Raw genomic sequence first — 24,891 nt, 5'->3', positions numbered from 1 at the left:
TCCAAGCCTCTACTCTTTGAAAAACTCCAATAATTTAGGAAATGTATAACAACATTCCAATTGAGTTACATCTTGGAAACCAACCAAGCCTCCGCTATATTTCATATTTGTATTTGATATAAATTGGCAACTTAAACTTTAAATTAATTTAAAAACAATATTGAATTTAAAACTCTTTTTCATTATTTTACAAATCCTTAACTGTCATTTCCTTAAAATAAATGTTCTTTGGATTCCCCAGTGGTTATAACATTGTTTCATGGATTGTTTTGTTTTACATCTCTTATTACAATATCAGGTTGAATACATAAGTATGACAATTATTTCTTACAGTTGTTTGCTCAAATGAAGTTTCCTATAATATTGTCTATACCTAGAAAAAATACTTCAATTATTACAGTTTTTAGTATTTCAAAGTGACTTAATACCATTATTTATCATTACTTCATTATAAATTTTATTTAATAGAATCAGAAATATAATCACTCTAATGAAATGACATATTTGCTACTTTGTTAAATACTAATTTTACATTTAAAAATAGATTCTAAAGCCTAATATCAGTATAAATTCATTTATATTTACCATTTTTATTTGGGATGTTGCTGATTTTTTTCACTATAGAGGTAATGATTCAACTCAATTGCTGTAGTCGAAAATCACTTGTTTCATCAAATATACTCAAGTCACCTTTATAATATTCTGTGATTTCTAAATACAAACTGCTTTTTAAATAAAAGTAGTTAATTTTACCCCAGGGATCTCTTCTACCTGGCTAATTGACATTTCTAATTAGAAGCATCACTTTATCACTCTCTGATTTGTTATATTTATTTTTTCCACAAAGCTCTTAGTCTCCCCAGAATACGTTCTTTTCAACCCCTCCGTGGAATAGAGTGTAAAGCACATCATATTACTTAGACATGAACAGGGTGCTGAGCATTACTATCTGAGACCATCCAAAATTGAAACACACCCAATTCTTACTTGATTCACTATGAAAGCTTTGAATGGAGCTTCTGTTCCTATTAGATTGAGATCTTGAACTTATTTTTCTTTTGTTCTCCTGTAGAATAGGTTCCTTGATCACTACTTAGAGGCTGGCCTATGTAATCATTGTATTAAGTGTTCTGACGACAAGTGTCATATACAAAACTACAATAATATTGGCTTCTTCATGGCCGCCTTCCAATGTGAGATTTAGTTGTTTAATGCATTACACATGGTTAAAAAAAAATTGGGGAGAATTTTTTCCCTTCTTTTGAGGAATATCCCTTACTGTTTTTTTCCCAATTTCATGTTACATTTTCAAAGTGTGAATATTTCCGAGACTTACTTGGAATAAAATGCAAATCTGAAATAAGTCCAGCTAAGATAATGGGAAAGGCTCTGAGCAAATGGTCTGTGAATTCTAAGCTTCAATTCTGGGAAAGACAATTTTCTATTTTTCAGAATCTTGGCTTGGGATCAATTCTTATGTCAAAAAGAGGATATTGCTTTCTGTCGTTTAGTAAATAGTGATTTCTAGGGGTTTATGATTAGGAAGACAAAATATTTCTGAGATAGGAAACTCCTATAGCAATGTGATAGCAAGGAGTGATTAGGGAAGATAAGCAGGTGCCCAAGGTCATGGAAGAGAATGTACAGGGGAGCCAGATGTGACAGAGCTCGGCAAAGGAGTGAGAGGTGAACCAGCCTGGAGTTCCTGAGGATGCACATCCAAGAAGCATCTGCTGAGGACTTCAAAGCCTCATCACCAGCAAGGTGGAGTACTAGGCGTGGGTAGAGAGATCCCATGGCTTTGAGTAGAATCTTGATAAAAAAATACTCAAATGCAAGTGATAATTTGTTCTTCATTAAGACAGTCTACCAAATTGGCCAAATATGGACATATAAAATAAATGTTCTTGGGACAACTGGGCAGCCATAGAGGAAAACGGATTAACTTTTGTCAAAAGCACATTACTGCTAGAAAACTCTCAATGCTAACCCAGGTTCAAATATTTCAGAGAGTGATGTGAGGTGAGCATTCTAAGTAAAAGGTCTTATGTTTTGGAGTAATGAAAGTTCATGACTCAAACTCTAAACTGTAGGACACAAAAACTTGTTAGTTCTACTTGATGGATAGATGCCTTAATTATGATATAATGTCCTTTTTCATCTCTTGTTACCGTTTTTAGTTTAAAATATAGTTTGATATAAATATGCTTACTCTACCTTTCTTTGTCTTCAAGTAGCATGATAGGTGGTTCTCCATCCACTCACTTTCAATCTGAAGGTGTTCTTAGATCTAAAATGAATCTCTTACAGACAGCATATGGTTGTATCTTGGATTTTATCCATTCTGATACCCAGCCTTTGGACTGGGACACTTAGTCTTTTTACATTCAGAGTGACTATTGAAAGATATGGATTTAGTGTCACTGTGTTGTCTGTAGGTTTCATGTTTGCAGTGATGTCTCTAGACATTTTTAGTCTTTGAAGCATTCCAGTCACTGAACCACCTTAGGATCTGCAGGGCTAGTTTGGTGGTCATGAACTCTTTGAGTTTTTGTCCGGGAAAGCCTTTATCTCTCCTTCTGTTTTGAATGGCAGCCTTGCTGTATAAAGGATTCTTGGCTACATGTTTTTCCTATTCAGCCCATCAAATATTTCCTGCCAAATTTCCCTTCTGGTTTTCCAAGTTTCAGTGGACAGGTCTGCTACTACCCTTGTGTGTCTACCCTTGTATATTAAGGCTCTTGTTTCCCTAGCTGCTTTCAGAACTCTCTCTTTATCTTTGTATTTTGCCAATTTTACTATGAGACTGTGGGGAAGACCTATTCTTATTTATTCTGAATGGGGTTCTCTGTGCCCCCTGGATTTGGATGTCTGCTTCTTCCCCAGATTAGGGAAGTTTTTAACTATAATTTTTTCAAGTAAAGCTTCTGTCCCTTTCTCTCTCTCTCTTCTACTGGAATTCCTATTATACAAGTATTATTACATTTCATTGAATCACTTAGTTCTCTAATTCTCCCTTCATGTGCTAGTATTTTCTTATCTCTCTTTTTTGTGGCTTCATCATTTTTATCTTCAATTTCACTTATTCTCCCTTCTGCTTCCTCCGTCCTTGCTGTCACTGTACCTAGTTTATTTTGCATCTCATTTACAGCATTTCTTAATTACTCATGACTATTTCTTAGTTCCCAGCTGCAGGTCTAGGTTCAATATTTGCAAATCAATACATCCTGAAGACAGGAAAAGAACCATATGATCCTATCAGTAGATGCAGATAAAGCGTTTGACCAAATATAGCTTCCTTTATTAATAAAAACCCTCAAGAAACTCAGGATATAAGGAACATAGCTTACCATCATAAAAGTCATATATGAAAGGCCCACAGCTAATATCATCCTCAATAGGGAAAAACTGAAAGCTTTCCCCCTGAGATCAGTAAGACAAGAAGGATGTCCACTCTCACCACTGTTGTTTACCATAGGGATGGAAGTCCTAGCCTTAGCAATCAGACCACAGAATGAAACAAAAGGCATCCAAAGAGTCAAAGAAGTCAAACTTTCACTTTTTGCAGAAAACATGATACTCTACATGGAAAACCCAAAAGACTCCACCAAAAATCTGTTAGAACTGGTACATTAATTCCGCAAAGTCATAGGATATAAAATCAATGTACAGAAATTGGTTACATTTCTATACACCAATTGTGAAGCAACAAAAAGAGAAAACAATAAATCAATACTATTTACAATTGCACCAAGAACCATAAAATACCTAGGAATCAACATAATGAAAGATGTAAAAGATCTGTATGTTGAAATTTATAGAAAACCTATGAAAGAAGTTGAAGACACAAAGAAATGGAAAAACTTTCCATGCTCATGGAGTGGAAGAACAAATATTGTTAAAATGTCCATACTACCCAAAGCGATCTACACATTCAATGCAATCCCAAAGGAAATTGCACCCGGATTCATCTCAGAGCTAGAACAAACAATCCTACAATTTTTATGGAACCACAAAAGACAACAAATAGCCAAAGTAATGTTGAAAAAGAAAACCAAAGCAGGAGACATCATTATCCCAGATTTTACCCTCTACTACAAAGCTGTAATCATCAAGACTGTATGATATTGGCTCAAAAACAGACACATAGACCAAAAGAATAGAAAAGAGAACCCAGAATTGCCCCCCCAAGTGTATGGCCAAATAATCTTTGAAAAGGCAGGAAAGAATGGAAAAAAGACAGCCTCTTTAACAGATGGTGCTGGGAGAACTGGACAGCAACATGAAGAAGAATGAAACTGGATCACTTTCTTACACCATACACAAAAATAACTCAAAATGGATGAAAGACCTAAATGTGAGACAGGAAACCATCAAAACACTAGAGGGGAAAATATGCAACACCTTCTTTGACCTTAGCCATAACAATTTCTTTCTCAACACATCTCTGAAGTCAAGGGAAATAAAAGCAAAGGCAAACTATTTGGGCCTTATCAAGATAGAAACCTTCTTCACAGAAAAAAAAAACAATCAGCAAAACTAAAAGGCAACTGTCAGAATGGGAGAAGATATTTGCAAATGACATATTGGATACAGGGTTAGTATTCAAACAACTCTATTAAGAACTTACCAAACTCAACACCTGAAAAACAAATAATCCAGTGAAGAAATGAGCAGAAGACATGAATAGACACTTTTCCAAAGAAGACATTCAGACTTCACTCATCATCCAGGAAATACAAATCAAAACCAGATTGAGATACTACCTCACACCAGTCAGAGTGGCTAAAATTAACAACTCAGGGAACAACATGCTGGTGAAGATATGGATAAATGGGAACTGCCTTGCACTAATAGTCGCAACACTGTATAATAGCTAACTTGATTATAACTTATATTTAAAATTAATTAATTAATTAACTATAAAACATTTAAAAAATAATGGGCTTCCTAAATATTGCCTTTTAACCTTAACTAAAACGTTATGTAGAATATGATTATGGCTCTTTTTATGCAATATGCTTCATCAGTGTTGTATATAATTGTGTTTTATTCATTTTTATCACCCTCTGGTTTTCTGCTGGGTTAAGAATCACAATCATTTCTCAATATAATTTGATAGCAATTTGCTATTATGAATGGTGCAAAGATGAGCATTCTTTTTTTTAAGTTTATTTATTTTTGAGTGAGAGTGAGAGCACAAGATGGGGGAGGGGAGAGAGGAAGATTGAGACACAGAATCCAAAGCAGGCTCCAGGCTCTGCTGATGGGGGGTTCAAACCCACAAACCATGAGATCATGACCTGCCCTGAAGTCAGACGTGTAACTGACTGAACCACCTAGGTGTCCCAAGGGTGAGAATTCTTGGAGATGTCCCCTGGCACACATATGGCTGGATTTTTGCTGGTACACACCTAGGTGTAAAATTCTCTAGATCACATTTTTTAGCTATCTGTTAAAGTAGTGTACCAATTCACATCTAAGCATTGGGTGACAGCTCCCTTTGCTTCACATATTTTACACATGGGATATGGTTGGCATTTTTTTTTTTTTGTCTTTTTGATGGGAGTGTCATGGTGATATTGTTATCTTAATAAGAAGTACGCATCGATCTCTGCCTCTGACTACTGACACAGGCCTCCTGGAAAACCTGTACTTAAGTGATAAGCTCACTTGGAACATCTTTTGTTCTACTCTTTGGTCTTTGATCTTGGTTACTGATATGGTACTCCTGTAACTCTTAAGATTTCCTGGGTGGTGGCTGTGTCTTTTGTTCTAATGAGGAGACTTAGGGTGTACTTGTAGATGGCTTCTGGATGAGGACTGATCACCAGAAAGACCAAGGCATGATTAGAAGCTGAGCATTTTTAGCTCTCTTTACCTCCATTTTGTTGAGAAGTGAGAGAGGCTGAACTAGAGTTAATGGCCCAGCAGGACTACATGAAGCCTCTAAACATCTCCAAAGCTTGGGATCAGAAATATTCCAGGTAGATGAACTCATTCATGTACCAGGAAAGTGACATATCCCAGTATATGGGAACAGAAATTCCTCCACTCCAGAATCTCCTGGAATTTGCCCCAATATATGCATCTCTTCATCTGGCTGTTCATCTGTATCCTTTATCATATTATTTAATAACTGGAAAAAGTAAATACTTCTTTGAGCTACTCTAGCAATTTAATTGCACCCTTGGAGGGGGTCATGGGAACTTCCCCTCTATAGCTTGTTGTGCGGGAAAACCTCTACCTATCTGGAGACTGGAAGTGTCAGAAGTGAAGCATGCTCTGTGAGGAATAAAGGATATTCCCAGGGAAGAAATAACACAGTAGGAAGAATGGAGGAAAAGACTGAATTTTTCAAAAACTTTCTAGATCTCATTTGGTTTTCATTTGCATTATTCTGGTTACTAAGGAGCCATTTTTGTTTTTCCTTCCCCCACCTCTCAGTTATTTGGTTATCATCTTTTGTGAAAGAGCTCCTTACATTTCTTTTCTTTGTTTTGTTTTGTTTTTTTCATTTTTAATACTTCCTTATATGAAGTATTTGAACCCTTTGTATTGAAAAAAGTTCTCTCTGAATGGACCCTTGGATGAAGAGTTCTTCAAAATACAGTTCAAAAGCAATGTTTCCCACTATGGCTGCTAATTTTATTAAAATATTTTTCTCACCCAAGGTCATGAAGATAATATACAAAACCTTTAAAGATAAAATACATTACCTTGAAAACATCATTGCATTTCATATGCAGTTTTACAAAGGATCTAGATTTTTTTCATAAATGACATGAAGTAAAGGTTAATTTCTCTCTTCCTTCTGTCCACATATCCATTTATATCAATACAGTTTATTTAAAGACCATGTTTTCTATACTATTCTGTATTATAAACTTTTACATGTTCAAATGTGTCCATATTCTGTAGTCACCAACAAATATTCTTTAAAAGCTTTCCATATATAATAGTCTTGACTAGTTGATTTTTCAACTAGTATTTGTCAATTTTGAGAGAGAGAGGGAGCACACATGTGAACAAGCAAGCAGAAGAGGGGCAGAGGGAGAGAGATGAATTTCAAGCAAGCTATGAGCCAGCAAAAAACCATGATGTGGGACTCGATCTCACAAACTATGAGATATGACCTGAACCAAGATCGAGTCAGTTGCTTAACTGACATATTAAAACATACAGCTATTATACAGTGACCCAAATTATCAGACAGCGAAGTGTTAACTCTACGTTTTCAGTTCTCTGGGGTGCCTGGGTGGTACCTTATTAACCCTAAGAGAAAATGAACACATGCATTGTTTACTCTAGTTTCATTTTGTAAAGATTCTGTGGAGTCTGATAAATTTCAAAAAAAAAATTAACATTTATTTTACTACAATTAAGTTTGAAAGGATTTATCTTAATTTATTTCATGTAAGCCTTATTTAATAAGAGATTTAATTTCCAACATTTTCTGTGTCTTGTTAAGTATTTAAATTTTTGCTTTTTTCTTCTGTTATTTTTTAATTTGTAGATTATCATTTCCAGAAAGTAAGATCACCTTTATGTGTATTTTTGGTACTGAAAGAGAGATATGTCCAATTTATAAATTTACCACTTAAATAAATCTGATAATCATGTACATTCTTTTTAAGTTTAATTTATAAAAATCCAAAAATTCCTTTTGTCAATATTTGTATAGTTTTTAGTCTATGTTAACTCTCTGATTTGTCAAATCCTGAGAATCCTTTTATTAATTCTACACTCATTGACATTTTCTCTTTCCTTCCCTTTTGGTTTTAAAGATTATCATCAGTGCATATTCACTGACAGGCATTTATTTTAATTATGTCCACTTTTATAATCTTAAATGTGCACAATTTTGTGCCTATTGTTAAAGGCCTTTTAGTTTTTTTTTTTTAATTTGCTTTTTAAAAAGTTTATTTATTTACTCTGAGAGAAAGAGACAGCAGGGGAAGGGGAGAGAGAAAGACAAGCAGGCTCCACACTGTCAGCATGGACACCAACATGGGGCTCTAACTCAGAAGCCCTGACATCCTGACCTGAGCCAAATCTAGAATCAGAAATAACCCAGTGAGCCACCCAGGCACCCCAAGTCCTCTTAGTTAGTTTTATAAGAAAATACTCTAAATATTATATATCATGAATCCTTTTATCTTTATTTTTAATTTTTTTAATGTTTATCTAATTTTGAAATAGAGAGACAGACCTTGAGTGGGGGATGGGTAGAGAGAGAGGGAGACACAAATTACCAAGCAGGCTACAGGCTCTGAGCTGTGAGCACAGAGCCCAAACCCAGGAGCACCGAGATCATGACCTGAGTTGAAGTCAGACATTCAAGCAATTGAGCCACCCAGGGGCCCATCCTGATTCCCTTTAGTTCATAAGAAAAATCTGTTGTTTTTTTCCTTTTCTTTTTGTTTCAAGTTCTATTTAAATCCCAGTTAGTTAACATACAGTGTACTATTAGTTTCAGTGATGCATCGCTTACATATCAAAAATAAAAGATGATTTGGCAGATATTTAAATTTCTCTGCTAGATGCTAAATGCACTATAAGATACTTGGCAACAATAAGAAAGGGAGTAATGCAAGAATTTTCTTTACTATGAACTTTTATGTTTTCTGACTAAAAAGTTATTATTTCTTATAACTTAAATGATGCATTCCCTTTGTAATAAATCCAAACTATAAATAAAAATCTAATAAAAAATCAGAAATCATTAGAAATCCTACCAATGCCAGGAAGCCAATATTTTCTTCTATTCCACATCCTCCTTGATACTAAGTGGGCTAATGTGCATAACGCTCACTACCACTTGCACATATAATTTGTTGTATGAGATGATGAAAAGCTAACCTTGTCTGTTTTAAAAAATACTTACATTTTATACATACATTTATTTTCTTTCTCACATGTAAGGAAAGCTTGGAATGTCTTCAGTGAAGGAGCTCTAGAATATTGTCTTGAGAGGCTGTGCTGTATTATACAGCGTTGATGTACTCCAGTGTCTTAATATGTTCCAACTGAGAGCACCTTTCCTTTGCTTCCTGCTTCCTTTTGAACTATGAAAAAACCTGTACTAAACACTCTTGAGCAAACATGTTTGCTCAATATTATTAAACAAACACAGGTATTAGATTATAGATTATAAATTAGGTTATTTTTATAAATTAGCTTGTTGCAATTGAAATAATTCGTGCTTTGATTTGTCAGAAGCTCTTAACTGAATCATAGGAAAGGAAGGTTCCTTAACATGATGTGAGGTTGCTATGATGATATTAGTGTACATTGTTGAGTAACGAAACAAGAAGATATTTTTCTCTGTTGTCTCTACATGACAAACATATAAGTAAATTCTTTCTGCAATATCAGGTATTTGAGTCATATTATTACCTTTGTTAGTAGTTTTCTCAGTGCAGCCATGATGTCTTTGTTCCTCAGAGTGTAGATAATGGGATTCAATGTTGGGATCAAAACGGTGAAGAAAAGAGAGATCAATTTCCCAGCTCCTTCAGATTGTTTTGACTTCTGTTGTGTATAATTGATGGTAGCCGTTCCATAGAATAAGACTACAACTATTAGGTGAGAAGAACAGGTGGAGAAGGCTTTAGCCCTCCCTTTGGCTGAAGACAATTTCCGAATGCTGCAGATGATTTTGCCATAGGAGACCACAATCAACAGAAATGGTATCATGATAATTATCACTGCAACTACATAGACTTCTATTTCATTCACAAATGTGTCCCCACAAGCTAGCTTGAGTATTGGGGGGATGTCACAGAAGAAATGATTGATTATGTTAGACCCACAAAAGGGCAGAGAGAAAATCTGGCATGTTTGCCCAATTACAAATGGAATGTCACTGACCCAGGAGATAGTCACCAGCTGGACACACTTCCTGGGGTTCATGATTAGAGGGTAGTGCAGAGGGTTACAAATGGCCACATAGCGGTCATAGGCCATCACTGTCAGCAGAAGACACTCTGAGCCTCCGAACATAAGGACAAAACACATTTGTGCCTCACAGGCAATGAAAGAAATTTTTCCTTTCTGGGTCTATAGGTCTATTAGCATTCTGGGTATTGTGACTGTTACATAACAGATTTCTAAGAAGGACAAATTGCTAAGAAAAAAATACATAGGGGTCTGGAGAGCAGAGTCAATTCTTGTTATCGATATAATGATGCTATTGCACATCAGGATAGTTATGTAGATGACTAAAAATATCCCAAAAAGAACCCAGTGGAGATTAGGAATATCAGAAAACCCCAAGAGAACAAATTCCACTAGTGTGGTAATGTTGGAAATTTCTGTTTTAATTGATTCTCCATCTGCAGACATAGTAAAATAAAGACGGTTAATCCATTAACAATTTTAAACCACATTTTTCTCTCCTGTTAACTGAAACAGATGCATTAATATATTTATTTATTTTTTTTTGTTATTTCTACCACTGCTTTGCTCTTTTTCTAGGAAAAGATATGTGAAATCTCAAAAATGAACTTAAAATCACTTAAAATCAATTCAGGAACGAAAATACAAATATATTTTAAACTTGCATATACTAATCATAGAGGTAATGAGAAGTATGCATTGATACTTATAGCATATTGTGCAGGAGTAATATGTAGTTATTGCACCCTTATTACGAATGAATTACAATACAGGCTTTTTCTATTGTTTTTGTCTGAGTTCATTTATTGTGTATGTATTCCCTCTTCTTTCTAATCAAATATTTTCCCTTAAAATGTTATTTAATTCTTATTCAAGAAGAGTTTTAAGTCATCCCATTTATCTTCCAATGAGAATCAATTTCTTAAACCAACCCTTTGTTCCTGAGAGAATAAATACATGTAACTTTATTATTCGACTTAATGTACTTCTCCCATCACTCCTGCTAAATATTGAAATCATTAATCCTATCACATCAGTAACTTTCCTTATTAACACATCTTATGCAATACATGATAAATATCACTCAACCTTTAATTCAATCTAGAAAAATAACCCATTCATCACACTATTTTCTATATATTCCTTTTTATCTATGTAAGATTCCATAATGCACTGTGATATAATTTGCCTTACTTTACTTAATATTCTCATCTAATATCAGTCAGTCAACAATGTTTAACAATTCTAGTATACTTTATACAGGTTTGGTCTCCAACTTTCCAAAAAAAGTATGTTTCCCTACTTCATCAAGTCTATATTCAAACTAGTTTTCAAAATGACCTCAAGTGAATCATTTTTATTATAAGTATCATTATTGTTATTTGACATATATTTGATTTTACTTTATTTTTAGGAAAATTATGAATTATATGGATTATGTTAAGTAGTGTAGGGGTCCAGGGCAGGCTGCCTCAAAACATACCACAATGGTATAATGATTATTTTGTATTAAAGTTCCTAAAGAATCATTTGTATGGAACCACAAAAAACCCAAAATAGCCAAAGTAATGTTGAAAAGGAAAAGCCAAAGCAGGAGGCATCAAAATCCCAGAGTTTAGCCTTTCCTCCAAAGTTGTAATCATCAAAACAGTATGGTATTGGCACAAATACAGAAACATAGACCAGTGGAGTAGAATAGAGAACCCAGAAATGGATCCACAAATGTATGGACAACTAATATTGGACAAAGCAGGAAAGAGTGTCCAGTGGAAAAAAGACAGCCTCTTTAACAGATGGTGCTGGGAGAACTGGACAGCAACATGCAGAAGAATGAAACTGGATTACTTTCTTACACCACACACAAAAATAAACTCAGAATGAATGAAAGACCTAAATGTGAGACAGGAAATCATCAGAACACTAGAGGAGAAAACAGGCAACAACCTCTTTGACCTCAGCCGTAGCAACTTCTTACACATGTCTCCAAAGGCAAGGGAAATAAAAGCAAAAATAAACTATAGGGACCTCTTCAAAATACAATGCTTGTAAACTGCAAAGGAAACGATCAACAAAAGTAGAAGTCAACTAACAGAATGTGAAAAGATATTTGCAAATGACATATCAGATAAAGGCTTAGTATCCAAAATCTATAAAGAATTTACCAAACTTAACACCTGAAAAACAAATAATCCAGTGAATAAATGGACAGAAGACATGAATAGACACTTTTCCAAAGAAGACATCCAGATGGTCAACAGACACATGAAAATATGTTCAATATCACTCATCATCTGGGAAATACCAATCAAATCCACATTGAGATACCACTTCACACTAGTCAGAGTGGCTAAAATGAACTGAGGAAACAACAGATGCTGGCAAGGATGTGGAAAAATGGGAACTTTCTTGTACTGTTGGTGGGAATGCAAACTGGTGCAGCCCTTCTGGAAAACAGTGTGGAGGTTCCTCAAAAATTAAAAGTATAACTACCTTACAACCCAGAAATATCACTACTAGGATTTTATCCAAAGGATACAGAAGTGCTGATTCATAGAGACACATGTATCCCAATGTTTAAGCAATGATTTCAACAATAGCCAAATGATGGAAACAGCTTAAATGTCCATCAACTGATGAATGGAAAAGAAGATATGGTTTATATATACAATGGAATACTATTTGGTGATGAGAAAGAATGAAATCTTGCCATTTGCAGTAATGTGCATGAAACTGGAGGGTATTATGCTAAATGAAATGTCAGTTAGAGAAAGATATATGTTTTCACTCATATGTGCAACAACAACAACAAAAAAACGTGGGGAAAGGGAAGGGGAAAAACTGGTTACAAACAGAGAGGGAGGGAGGCAAAACATGGGACTATTCGATACAGAGAACAAACTGAAGTGTGTTGGTGGTTGCGGGTTAGAGACAGGAAAATGGGTGATGGGCTTTGAGGAGGGCACTAGTTGGGATGAGCATTGGGTATTGCATTTAAATGGATCATGGGAATCTACCCCAAAAAACTAAGAGCATACTGTATACACTGTATGTTAGCCAAGTTGACAATAAATTATATTAAGGAAGAAGAAGAAGAAGAAGAAGAAGAAGAAGAAGAAGAAGAAGAAGAAGAAGAAGAAGGAGGAGGAGGAGGAGGAGGAGGAGGAGAGGAAGGAGTAGAAGAAGGAAGAAGAACAAGAAGAACAAGAAGGAGAAGAAGAAATCAGTCAGTGCAAGAAGAACACTCTGACAGTCCCTGTTTTGTCTCCAGAAGCAGGAAATAAATTTCCAGTGTGAAAGTTACCCTCTTTGTACCAGAAGATAGAGAGACGTTCTTATCATCAAAAATAGAGAATTCAGGGTGGAATAAAACTGTTTGAACAAACCTTGTACCTTTTTAAAGTTTTGCTACCCTAACCTAAATTCTGTTTGGAATTCCTTTGCCCAAAATGTATAAAAAAATGGGGTGCCTGTGTGGCTCCGTTGGCTAAGCAACCAGCTCTTGGTTTCAGCTCAGGTCATGATTTTATATTTTTGTTGTAAGCTTCTTTCAGCATGGAGCTTGCTTGAGATTCTGTCTCTCCCCACTGTTTCTGCCCCTCTGATGCTTGTGTGTGCTCTCTCATTCTCTCTCACTCACTCTTTCTCTTTCAAAATATATAAAAACAAAACATTCAAAAACATACAAAAGCAACATTACATGCCTTTTTGAGTCTCAAATTTTTTATTGGGCCTCTGTGCACACAGAATTAACTCTATTTTCTTCTCTTAATCAGTCTTGTGTTAATTTAATGCTTAGCCCTGCCAGAAGAATCTTGAAAGGTAGAGAAAAATATTTCCTCTCCAAGAGTAGTAAACTCATTTTTTGATAAAGGTATCAGAATTTTATGCTTTTCTTTTTTGTCATTTGTATCCTGAGCCCCAATTTTATAAGTATCCTTAAATAAGAGTCTAGTAGCACAATTATAGCTTACCTTTATGGATTTGCATGAAGCTATTTATGTGACTGTAGGTGTTTGGTAAGTGTAAACTTTTTAAGTTCTTCTTTTGTGCCAGTAATTGGCTGTAATTCTCCAGTACTCTTGCTAACTTCCAACATTAGATGCTTTTAAATAAGAAGCAGTCATGCTCATCCTGAGGGACATCTCTTCATCTCTTGTGTATCATTTTGATTTCTAGGAGACAGCTTCTGTTTTGCAGTCATTACAGTTCAGTTAAAAAAAAAAAAAAAAAAACCTTTCTCTGTAGATAACGTTGTCTTCTCTTTAGGCCCTTCTTGGCACAAAGCTCTCTTGTAAGGAGGAGTCCCCTGGTGGGGAAATTTTACTTAATTGATTTGCATTACTTTCAGGAAAAAAAAAACTTAAAAAATCTTTCTATCTATTGCATTTCAGATCCTTCATAATTGGTGTGGGTTTGCTTTTTCCATAATTCACTCAGATTAGATCATCCACAGCCTTAGACAAAATGTTGTATATTTCATCACATTAATATGGTATGCTTGGTTGTTAAATATATTAGGTGGGGAGATCCCTTTACAGAAGTGGAGAGCTTTGTTCCCAGATTAAGTTCTGTGGAAATTGAAGCATGCCTTGTCTGCTGACAAAAATCTAGACGGTTTTGTTCATGTTCTGGTGTCCACTCAGGCATCAGGGCAAATGTCTAGTTGATTCCAAATGTGAACCACCTCAAACAATAAGTATTATCCACACAATTATTTGGGAAAAAAAAGAAAAAGGAAGCTTTCCTGTCAAACTCATTTCCTATTTCAACTACTGCGAGGTAGGTATGGTAATAAAATTATCAGGCATAAAGTTTCAAACCCAATATCTACTTGTATTTGGAATTACATTTGCGTTTTTCTTTTTGGAGTTCTTTGACCATTTGTTGAAATAGTGCTTTTCTATTTGTCAAAATAGTGTATTTCCAAAACTGCATTTCATTTTTGTATTTTAAGCCTGCTTGTCTTCACTATAGCATTCTTAATATAAATTGGTCTTCAGTACTCATTATTGTAACTGATTTGGTATTGCTGAGGGACTTCCTTCATGTTTTATACAAATAGGAACTTTCTTCATGATGTGTGAAATAAGATGACTGTTACTTATAGGCTGCGACAAATTGAATGACCATTCCCTGCGGGAGTAGACTGATTTAAACCTTATCTTGTCCCTAAGTCAGAGAATTGAGTGTTTCTTTATTTCACTAAGTATCACCATCACCAACCTAAATATAATTTAAATTGAAACAATGCCTTAGATATGTCAGTGGTTTAACAAAATAGAGAATCATCTTCCACTCTTACCAGAGTACAATTTTTTGGTCAGGGATTAAGAAACTCTGGTTCCTTGGGGCTCCTGGGTGGCTCAGTTGAGTAAGCATCTGACTCTTGATTTCATCTCCAGTCATGATCTCATGGTTCCTGAGACTGAGCCCCATATTGGACTCTGTGGTGACAGCATGGAGCCTTCTTGGAATTTTCTCTCTCTCTTTTCACTGCCCCTCCCCTGCTCACACACACACTCTCTCTCTCTCTGAAAATAAACCAAAAGAAGAAGAAGAAGAAGGAGGAGGAGGAAGAGGAGGAGGAGGAGGAGGAGGAGGAGGAGGAGGAGAAGGAGAAGAAGAAGAAGAAGAAGAAGAAGAAGAAGAAGAAGAAGAAGAAGAAGAAGAAGAAGAAGAAGAAGAAGAAGAAGAAACTGGTTCCTTTCATCTAAGAATCCCATTTCCTCTAGTTTTTTCAACTTTCTAGTTCACTATTGGATCTTCAGTATTCACACAGCTGAGAATGAAATATAGACAGGAAATAAGGAAACAAATTCAATCCTAAGAGCCTCAAAATAAATAGACACATCATTTCTATCCTTGCGCTATTGTAGAAATAACCACATGGTCGATGTAGATATGAGAGTGTTAGGGAATTTTGTTTGCAGTATGTCTAAGAAATGGAAATATATTTAGAGAACAACAAGCCAGACTCTGCCACAGAGCTCACTTTTTGTCTCTTAGAGTGTGTTATAGCATGCTATAATATGTAAATATTTAATTTATTTTTTATTACAGAGACAGGAGGAAAAGGGGAGGGGACACACAGGAATAGAGAGAGGGAGAGAAAGAATCTTAAACAGGCTATATGCCCCTGTGGAGCTTACCTTGGGGCTTAATCTCATGACTCTGATGACATGGCCTGAGTCAAAATCAAGAGTCTGACACTTAAATGACTGAACCACACAGATGCCCCAACATGTGAACCTTTAGGCTGAAGTTCTAGCATGACATTTACATAACAGTAATAATTGGTGGTACATAACTATATGGCAGCTTTTTAAAAGATAGATTTATGTCTAATGGAATATCATATTATTTTGTTTCTGTTTGTTTGTTTTTAAAGTTTATTTATTTATTCAGGGAAGAGGGGCAGAGAGAGTTGGAGAGGATCTGTAGTAAACTCTGTGCTCGATATCACAAATCATGGGATCATGACCTGAGCTGAAATCGAGTTGGTGTTCAACTGATTGAGCCACCCAGGCTCTCCAGTCTGTTGCTTTAAATACAATCACTCAGGATATAATCCTGATACCATAAAGTCCAGCATAAAATGGCAAGTTAAAGAATGAGTAAACATAATCAATTCATATTCAAGCAGGAAAATAAACTACAGAATAACTTTAGATTAGACAACAGCAGAATTAAGTGGAAAAATAGATAATGAGTTCAAATCAGTGACTAATGCAGTAAACTTTAAGGTAGCCAGTTTCTCAAGACCATTATGACATCCATATTCTTCAGAGTGTATATCATGGGGTTAAACATCAGAATGACAATAGTATTAAAAGAGAAATAACTTTGTTCTGACAGGTATGTAATGATTTTTGGATCTGCAGAATCAAACTACAACTGTGATGTGAGATGAGCAGGTGGAAAAAGCTTTGGCTGGTCCAGTTGCCAATGGCAACTTGAGGATGTTGGAGATAATTTTATTGTAGGATCCAAGTATCAACAGAAAAGGGATCATGGCAAGCATCACAGTGACTGGAAAAACCAACATCTCTTTCAGGAAAATGCTCCCACAGCCAGCCTGAGTAGTGGAGCAATGTCACAGAAGTGACTGATTTGGTTAGGCTCACAAAATTGTAGAGTGAAAATCTGACACGTCTGCCCTATTTTGACTGAAACTCCACAGATTCAAGAGCCAGCCAACATCAGCTGGATACAGGGCTTGTGGTTCATGACTAGAGGACATTGCAGAACATGACAAATGGCCATGTAGTGGTCATAGGCCAACTCTATCAGTAGAAAGCCACCTATATTTGCAGGCATAAAGAGAAAGAAATATTTTCGTAGCACAGGCAGAACAGATGTTTATTTTCTGAGTCCAAAAGTTTAGGAATATTCTAGAAAGAATACAAATACATAACACATTTTCAGGAAGGAAAAACTACAAAGGGAAAAATGTATGGATGTTCAACTCTAGTTATGAGAATAACGATGCCATTTCCCAAAAAGATTATCACATAGACAAGAGAAATATCACAAAAGGAAGCATTCAGATATTGGGAATACAAGAAAATCATGACACAATACATTTCATCATTGAAGTGAGATTTGCTTGTGTGTGTGTGTGTGTGTGTGAGAGAGAGAGAGAGAGAGACAGTGTGTGTGAGTGTGTGTTCCAACTGTGAAAATAGTGAAATTAGTCATGTATCCTTTTGGTTTCAACTATTTTCTATTCCCAAGAGGAGTTTGAAGAATTAAATTTCTTTCTAGATGCTTAATACTCTGAAAGACATTTGGTAGCCATAAAAAAGGAATTAATGCAAGAATTTTCTTTGCTATGTTGTTTTGCTATGTTTTCTGACTAAAAAGTTATTGTTTCTTGGACTTTACATGATACATTCTCTTTGTAATAAATTCAAACTACAAAATCATAATTAAAAATCAGAAATCATTTGAATTACTACCACTGTCAGGAATCTGATATTTTTTTTTCTATTCCACATCCTCCTGGATACTAAGTAGGCTAACGTGCATAAAGCTCACTACTAACTTGCCCATGTAAAACGTTGGATGGAGTGTTAACTTTCTTTGTTTCAAAAAAATAGTTACATTTTATACATACATTTACTTTCTCTCTCACATGTCAGGAAAAGTTGGAATGTCTTCAGGGAAGGATCCCTAAAACATCTTGGGAGGCTGTGCTGTATTATAGGCATTGATATACTCCAGTATCTTATTATGTTCCAACTGAGAGCCCCTTTCCTCTGTTTCCTGCTTTCTTTTGCATTATGAAAAAAAAAAAAACCCTCTTGAGCAAACATGTTTAATAAGAATTCTTAAACAAACACAGGTAGCAATCTTTCACGGACAAATATTATTTCTACAAGACGAGTTTTCATTGATATAGTTTTTAAAATAAAAGAAAATGTGTTACGATTTTTCTATCAAAAGAAAAAAGTGAAATTACTGCCTGAGAAGGATATAGAATTTATTCCAGAGGATTCAAAAGAAGCCCTTCAATGAAAAGACTATTTACGTGGTGCATTGCTTTTCTAGATCTACTGTAACAAAATACCAAACTGAGTGACTTAAAAAAACAAAGCTGGGATTTCTCACAGGTCTATAAGCCAGTCTAAAGTCACAGTGTTGTCAATCTCTCTTCAATCCCTCTGAAAGCTCTAAGGGAGACTCATTCTTTGCTTCCTCCAGCATCAGGTGGCTCTTGATCTTTCTTTGTCCTCGGCTGTGGCACTCCCGTCTGTCTCCATGGTCAAATGATGTTATTTTCAGTGTCTTTATCTATTTTTTAAACTTCCTCTTACCATTCTGTCTCATAAGGACACTGCTAGGAGGATATAGTGCCTGCCTTACACCAGGATGATCTCATTTCCTTAATTTAATTACATCTACAAAGTCTTTTTATTTGTTCCAAAGAAGGCACATTTGCAGATTTTAAATGGCTATATGTTTTAGAGGGACCCACATTCAACTTGATACACATTAATGTTCATAGTTTACAGTGAAAATTCCAGATAATTGTAATACTGAATAGATATTAACAAGGCAAAACCTGAAGCTATAAGGGGAGGGGACGATGTCACCAGAGAACAGTGAGTACAGGGAGGGTAAAGGGGAAATTCTCAGGACTTGTAGTATTAAAGCAACATGGACAGTGACAAGAGATAGAAAGAAACAGAAATGCAAAGGAACCACTAAGATCCTTCTGCTTCCACCATCTTGGTTGCTGATGGTGTTTGTCATTGACTCAATTCAAACATAGGTACAAAGAAGGGCAGCAAATCTATGTGAGGGAATGGGAAGGTTAAAAAACTGATCACAGCACATGACTCCAATCCCTGGTCATAAGATACACTGAGATAACTATCATTGTATTGTTCAGACCATCTCTTAAGTCACTCGTTCACAGTAGAGGAAAGATGGATCTTCAAATTGGATGGCTGTGATGTAAATAATCTGTACTTTGTATAGAAGCCCTTAAATTAATCCTATGACACTAAGGTTCCTTAATATAATGTGAGGTTTCTATGATGATATTAATGAACATTATTGAGGACTAAAACTAAAAAATGTATTACTGTTGTCTCTGCAACATACAAGCAAATTCTTTCTACAATTTCAAGTATCTGAATCATATTAATAACTTCATTAGTAGTTTTCCTAGTGCTGCCATGATGTCTTTGTTCCTCAGAGTGTAGATTATGGGATTCAATGTTGGGATCAAAACGGTGTAGAAAAGAGAAATCAGTTTCCCAACTCCTTCAGATTGATTTGGTTTGGGTCGCAAATAAGTGATAGTAGCTGTTCCATAGAATAAGACTACAACTATTAGGTGAGAAGAACAGGTGGAGAAGGCTTTAGCCCTCCCTTTGGCTGAAGACAATTTCAGAATGCTGGAGATGATTTTGCCATAGGAGACCACAATCAACAGAAATGGTATCATGATAATTATCACTGCAACTACATAGACTTCTATTTCATTCACAAATGTGTCCCCACAAGTAAGCTTGAGTATTGGGGGGATGTCACAGAAGAAATGATTGATTATGTTAGACCCACAAAAGGGCAGAGAGAAAATCTGGCATGTTTGCCCAATTACAAATGGAATGTCACTGACCCAGGAGATAGTCACCAGCTGGACACACTTCCTGGGGTTCATGATTAGAGGGTAGTGCAGAGGGTTACAAATGGCCACATAGCGGTCATAGGCCATCACTGTCAGCAGAAGACACTCTGAGCCTCCGAACATAAGGACAAAACACATTTGTGCCGCACAGTCAAGGAAAGAAATGTTTCCTTTCTGGGTCAACAGGTCGATGAGCATTCTGGGGATAGTGACTGTTACATAACAGATTTCTAAGAAGGAGAAATTACTAAGAAAAAAATACATAGGGGTCTGGAGAGCAGAGTCAATTCTTGTTATCAATATAATGATGCTATTGCACATCAGGATAGTTATGTAGATGACTAAAAATATCCCAAAAAGAACCCAGTGGAGATTAGGAATATCAGAAAACCCCAAGAGGACAAATTCCACCAGTGTAGTAATATTGGAAATTTCTGTTTTTAATTGATTCTCCATCTGCAGACATAGTAAATTAAAGATGGTTAATTCATTAGCATTTTTGAACCACATTTTCCTCTCTTCTTAACTTCAGTAGATGCATTAACGTATTTATGTAATCTCTTATTTCTTGACTCTTTCTAGGAAATGATATGTGAAATCTCACATGTGAAATCTCAAAAAAGAAATGATGATCACTTAAAATCGATTCCAGAAAGAAAAACCTAATATATATGTTTTATATTTGCAGGTAATAATAGAGTTAATGAGAAGTATACATTGTTTCTTTAGCATATTGTGCAGGAATAATATGTAGTTATTGTACCCTTATTATGAGTGGAATTATGATACAGGCTTTTTCTATTGTTTTCGACTGGGTTCATTTCTTTTTTCTGTATTGGTTGGCATATTCCATCTTTTTTCAATTCGAACCTTTTCCTTAAAATGTTGAATTCTTATTCAAAATGAATATTAAGTCTTCTCATTTTTATTCTAATGAGAATCAATTACTTAAACCAATCCTTTGTTCCTGTGGGAATAAGTATATGCAATATTATTCTACTTTATGTATCTCTCCCATTACTTTTGCTAAATACTGAAAGCATTAACCTCATCCCATCAATAACTTTCCCTATGAAGACATTCTATGCAAGGAGTGATAAATATCAATTAACCTTTAATTCAATCAAGAAAATATAGCCCATTCCTCATAATATTTTCCATATATTCCTTTCTGTCTGTGTAAGATTCTATGATCCACTGTCATTAAATTCATTGCAGCCAATTGCAACTCCCTTTCTTTATATTCTTTTCTTAATTTTATATATTAAAGTGCAACTTTGTTTACACATAATTATTATTTATTCAGGATGTGCAAATGGCTAGAGTACAATAATGGGATGCACACACACACACACACACACACACACACACACACAGCCTTACTTCACTTAAAATGTCATCTAACATCAGGCAGTTAATATTGCTTAACAATTCTGTTACACATTATTGATATTTGTTCTCCAACTTTCCAAACCAAATATGATATGTTTACCTACTTCATCAATCTAGTACTCCCATCTCCATCATATATCCTGGTCAGCTGTTTTGCCTTATGAGTTTGGTAAATAAAAAGGAACAAATATTGTCTCATATTTTCATATTTCGATTAGAACTAGTTTTCAAAATTACCTAATCTGAATCATTTTAATTATTAGTATCATTATTGTTATTTTACATATATCTAATTTCACTTTCCTTTATTATTAAGAAAGGTTAAGAACTATATGGATTATGTTAAGTAAGGTAGGGATCCAGGTAAGGCTGCCTTTACACATGCCAGAGTGGTACAATGATTAGTTTGTATTAAAGTTCCTTAAGAATTAGCCAGTGCAAGAAGAGCATTCTGAAACCCCCTATTTTTGTCTCTGGAAATCAGGAAATAAATTTCTGATGTGAAATCTACCCTTCCTGTACAATAAGTTAGAGAGATATTCCTATCTTAATAAATAGAGAATTCAGGGTGGAATAAACCTATATGAACAAATCTTGTTACTTTTGGTAATTGACTACTCCAGTCCATATTTTTTTGGAATTCCTTTGCTAAAATGTATAAAAGTGAAGCAGTTGAATGGCTCAGTAGGTTAAGTTACTGACTCTTGATTTTAGCTGCGATCATGATCTCATAGTTTGTGGGATCAAACCCCGTATCCAGCTCCACACTGACAACATGGATCCTGCTTTGGATTCTCTCTCTCTCTCTCTCTCTCTCTCTCTGCCCCACCCAAACTTGTGTGCACTCTTTCTCTCTCTCTGTCAAAACAAACAAAAATAAAACATTTAAAAATGTATAAAAGCAACATGATCACTTTTTTTGAGTCTCAATTTTTTTATTGGGCCTCTCTTCACACATAATTGAACTTCATTTTCTTCTTGTAATCTGTCTCATGTTAATTTAACTCAGAGACCTGTCAGAAGAATCTTGAAGGGTAGAGAAAATTATTTCTTCTCCAAGAGTAGTTAACTTATTTTAAGAAAGAAATCTCAGAATTTTATGCTTTTCTATTTTTGTTCTTTGTGTCTTGAAACTCAAATTTAAAAGTATCCTTAGATAAAATATTCTAGAAGCACAATTATAGCTTACCTTTATGGATTTGCATGAAGCTATTTACGTGATTCTAGGTGTTTTGTAAATTGTAAACTGTTTAAGTTCTTCTTTTGTGCCATTAATTGACTGTAATTCTCCAGTACTCTTGCTAGCTGCCAACATTAGGTGGTTTTTAAATAGGAAGTAGTCATACTTATCCTGGGGGACATCTTCTCTCGTGTATCATTTTGATTTCTAAGAAACGGCTTCTGTTTTGCAGTCATTACAGTTCAGTTTAAAAAAAAAAAAAAAAAAACCTTTCTCTGTAGATAACGTTGTCTTCTCTTTAGGCCCTTCTTGGCACAAAGCTCTCTTGTAAGGAGGAGTCCCCTGGTGGGGAAATTTTACTTAATTGATTTGCATTACTTTCAGGAAAAAAAAAACTTAAAAAATCTTTCTATCTATTGCATTTCAGATCCTTCATAATTGGTGTGGGTTTGCTTTTTCCATAATTCACTCAGATTAGATCATCCACAGCCTTAGACAAAATGTTGTATATTTCATCACATTAATATGGTATGCTTGGTTGTTAAATATATTAGGTGGGGAGATCCCTTTACAGAAGTGGAGAGCTTTGTTCCCAGATTAAGTTCTGTGGAAATTGAAGCATGCCTTGTCTGCTGACAAAAATCTAGACGGTTTTGTTCATGTTCTGGTGTCCACTCAGGCATCAGGGCAAATGTCTAGTTGATTCCAAATGTGAACCACCTCAAACAATAAGTATTATCCACACAATTATTTGGGAAAAAAAAGAAAAAGGAAGCTTTCCTGTCAAACTCATTTCCTATTTCAACTACTGCGAGGTAGGTATGGTAATAAAATTATCAGGCATAAAGTTTCAAACCCAATATCTACTTGTATTTGGAATTACATTTGCGTTTTTCTTTTTGGAGTTCTTTGACCATTTGTTGAAATAGTGCTTTTCTATTTGTCAAAATAGTGTATTTCCAAAACTGCATTTCATTTTTGTATTTTAAGCCTGCTTGTCTTCACTATAGCATTCTTAATATAAATTGGTCTTCAGTACTCATTATTGTAACTGATTTGGTATTGCTGAGGGACTTCCTTCATGTTTTATACAAATAGGAACTTTCTTCATGATGTGTGAAATAAGATGACTGTTACTTATAGGCTGCGACAAATTGAATGACCATTCCCTGCGGGAGTAGACTGATTTAAACCTTATCTTGTCCCTAAGTCAGAGAATTGAGTGTTTCTTTATTTCACTAAGTATCACCATCACCAACCTAAATATAATTTAAATTGAAACAATGCCTTAGATATGTCAGTGGTTTAACAAAATAGAGAATCATCTTCCACTCTTACCAGAGTACAATTTTTTGGTCAGGGATTAAGAAACTCTGGTTCCTTGGGGCTCCTGGGTGGCTCAGTTGAGTAAGCATCTGACTCTTGATTTCATCTCCAGTCATGATCTCATGGTTCCTGAGACTGAGCCCCATATTGGACTCTGTGGTGACAGCATGGAGCCTTCTTGGAATTTTCTCTCTCNTTTTTTTTTTTTTTTTTTTTGTTAACTTTCTATGTAGATAACCTTTTCTCCTCTTTAGGTCCTTCTTGGCACAAAGCTCCCTCACTAAGGATGAGTCCCCTGGTAGATAAATTCCACTTACTTGTTAATGCTTTCTGAAACATTACTTTCAGAAAAAAAAAAGTTTAAAAATCTGTCTATTACATTTCAGATCCTTCATAATGTTACTTTTCTTTTTTATTTCTTTTCTGATTTGCTTTTCTTACTTTTATTCCTATAACTCATTCAGATCTAGATCATCCACAGCCTTAGAAAAATGTGCTGTATATTTTATCATATGAACATGGTATGTTTGGTTGTTAAATGCATTAGGTGGGAAGATCCCTTTTCAGAAGGGAGACCTCTGTTCCTACAATAAGCTTTGTGGAAATTGAAGCATGTCCTGTCTGCTGACAAATATCTAGATGGTTTTGTTCATGTTTATGGTGAGACATCAGGGAAAGTATCTAGCTACTTCCAAATGTGAACCACCTCAAAAATAATCATTTTCAACAAAACTATTTAGGAAAGAAAGAAAAAAAATTCGAAATTTCCTGTCAAAATCTCTTTCCTGTATCAGCTACATGTAGGTAGGTATGACAATAAAATTATCATGCATAAAATTGCAAACCCAATATCTATTACTTGCAATTACATTTGTTTCTTCCTTTTTGTATTTTTTTGACTATTTGTCAAAACAGTGTATTTCTATTTGTCAAAATAATATGTTTCCAATATTGT

At 35.1% G+C, this 24,891-nt stretch overlaps 2 protein-coding genes across 2 annotated transcripts; both read right to left on the bottom strand.

Annotated features, from left to right (window-relative positions):
* Positions 1-9,387: 9,387 nt before the first annotated feature.
* On the bottom strand, positions 9,388-10,353 carry LOC120225832 (olfactory receptor 10AG1-like; the record flags this gene model as incomplete). The annotated part of the gene is given in 1 exon segment (XM_039224016.1): positions 9,388-10,353. A coding segment is annotated over 1 exon segment (966 nt), but the record flags the coding sequence as incomplete, so codon positions are not given.
* Positions 10,354-19,543: 9,190 nt separating this feature from the next.
* Positions 19,544-20,512, bottom strand: LOC120225830 (olfactory receptor 10AG1-like). The gene has a single exon (XM_039224014.1). The coding sequence runs from the start codon at positions 20,492-20,494 to the stop codon at positions 19,544-19,546; it is 951 nt and encodes a 316-aa protein (XP_039079945.1). The 5' UTR covers positions 20,495-20,512.
* Positions 20,513-24,891: the final 4,379 nt, after the last annotated feature.

This window comes from Hyaena hyaena, unplaced genomic scaffold (assembly GCF_003009895.1).
Source record: "Hyaena hyaena isolate Hyena2069 unplaced genomic scaffold, ASM300989v1 scaffold_1546, whole genome shotgun sequence".
NCBI classification, from domain to species: domain Eukaryota; kingdom Metazoa; phylum Chordata; class Mammalia; order Carnivora; family Hyaenidae; genus Hyaena; species Hyaena hyaena.
The sequence above is the reverse complement of the archived record's forward strand: the minus strand, read 5'-3'. Positions and strand labels throughout refer to the sequence as shown.

Excerpts from the sequence above, each read along its gene's own strand:
- LOC120225830 (XM_039224014.1), bottom strand. The coding sequence starts at position 20,494 with ATGGAGAATCAATTAAAAACAGAAATTTCCAATATTACTACACTGGTG.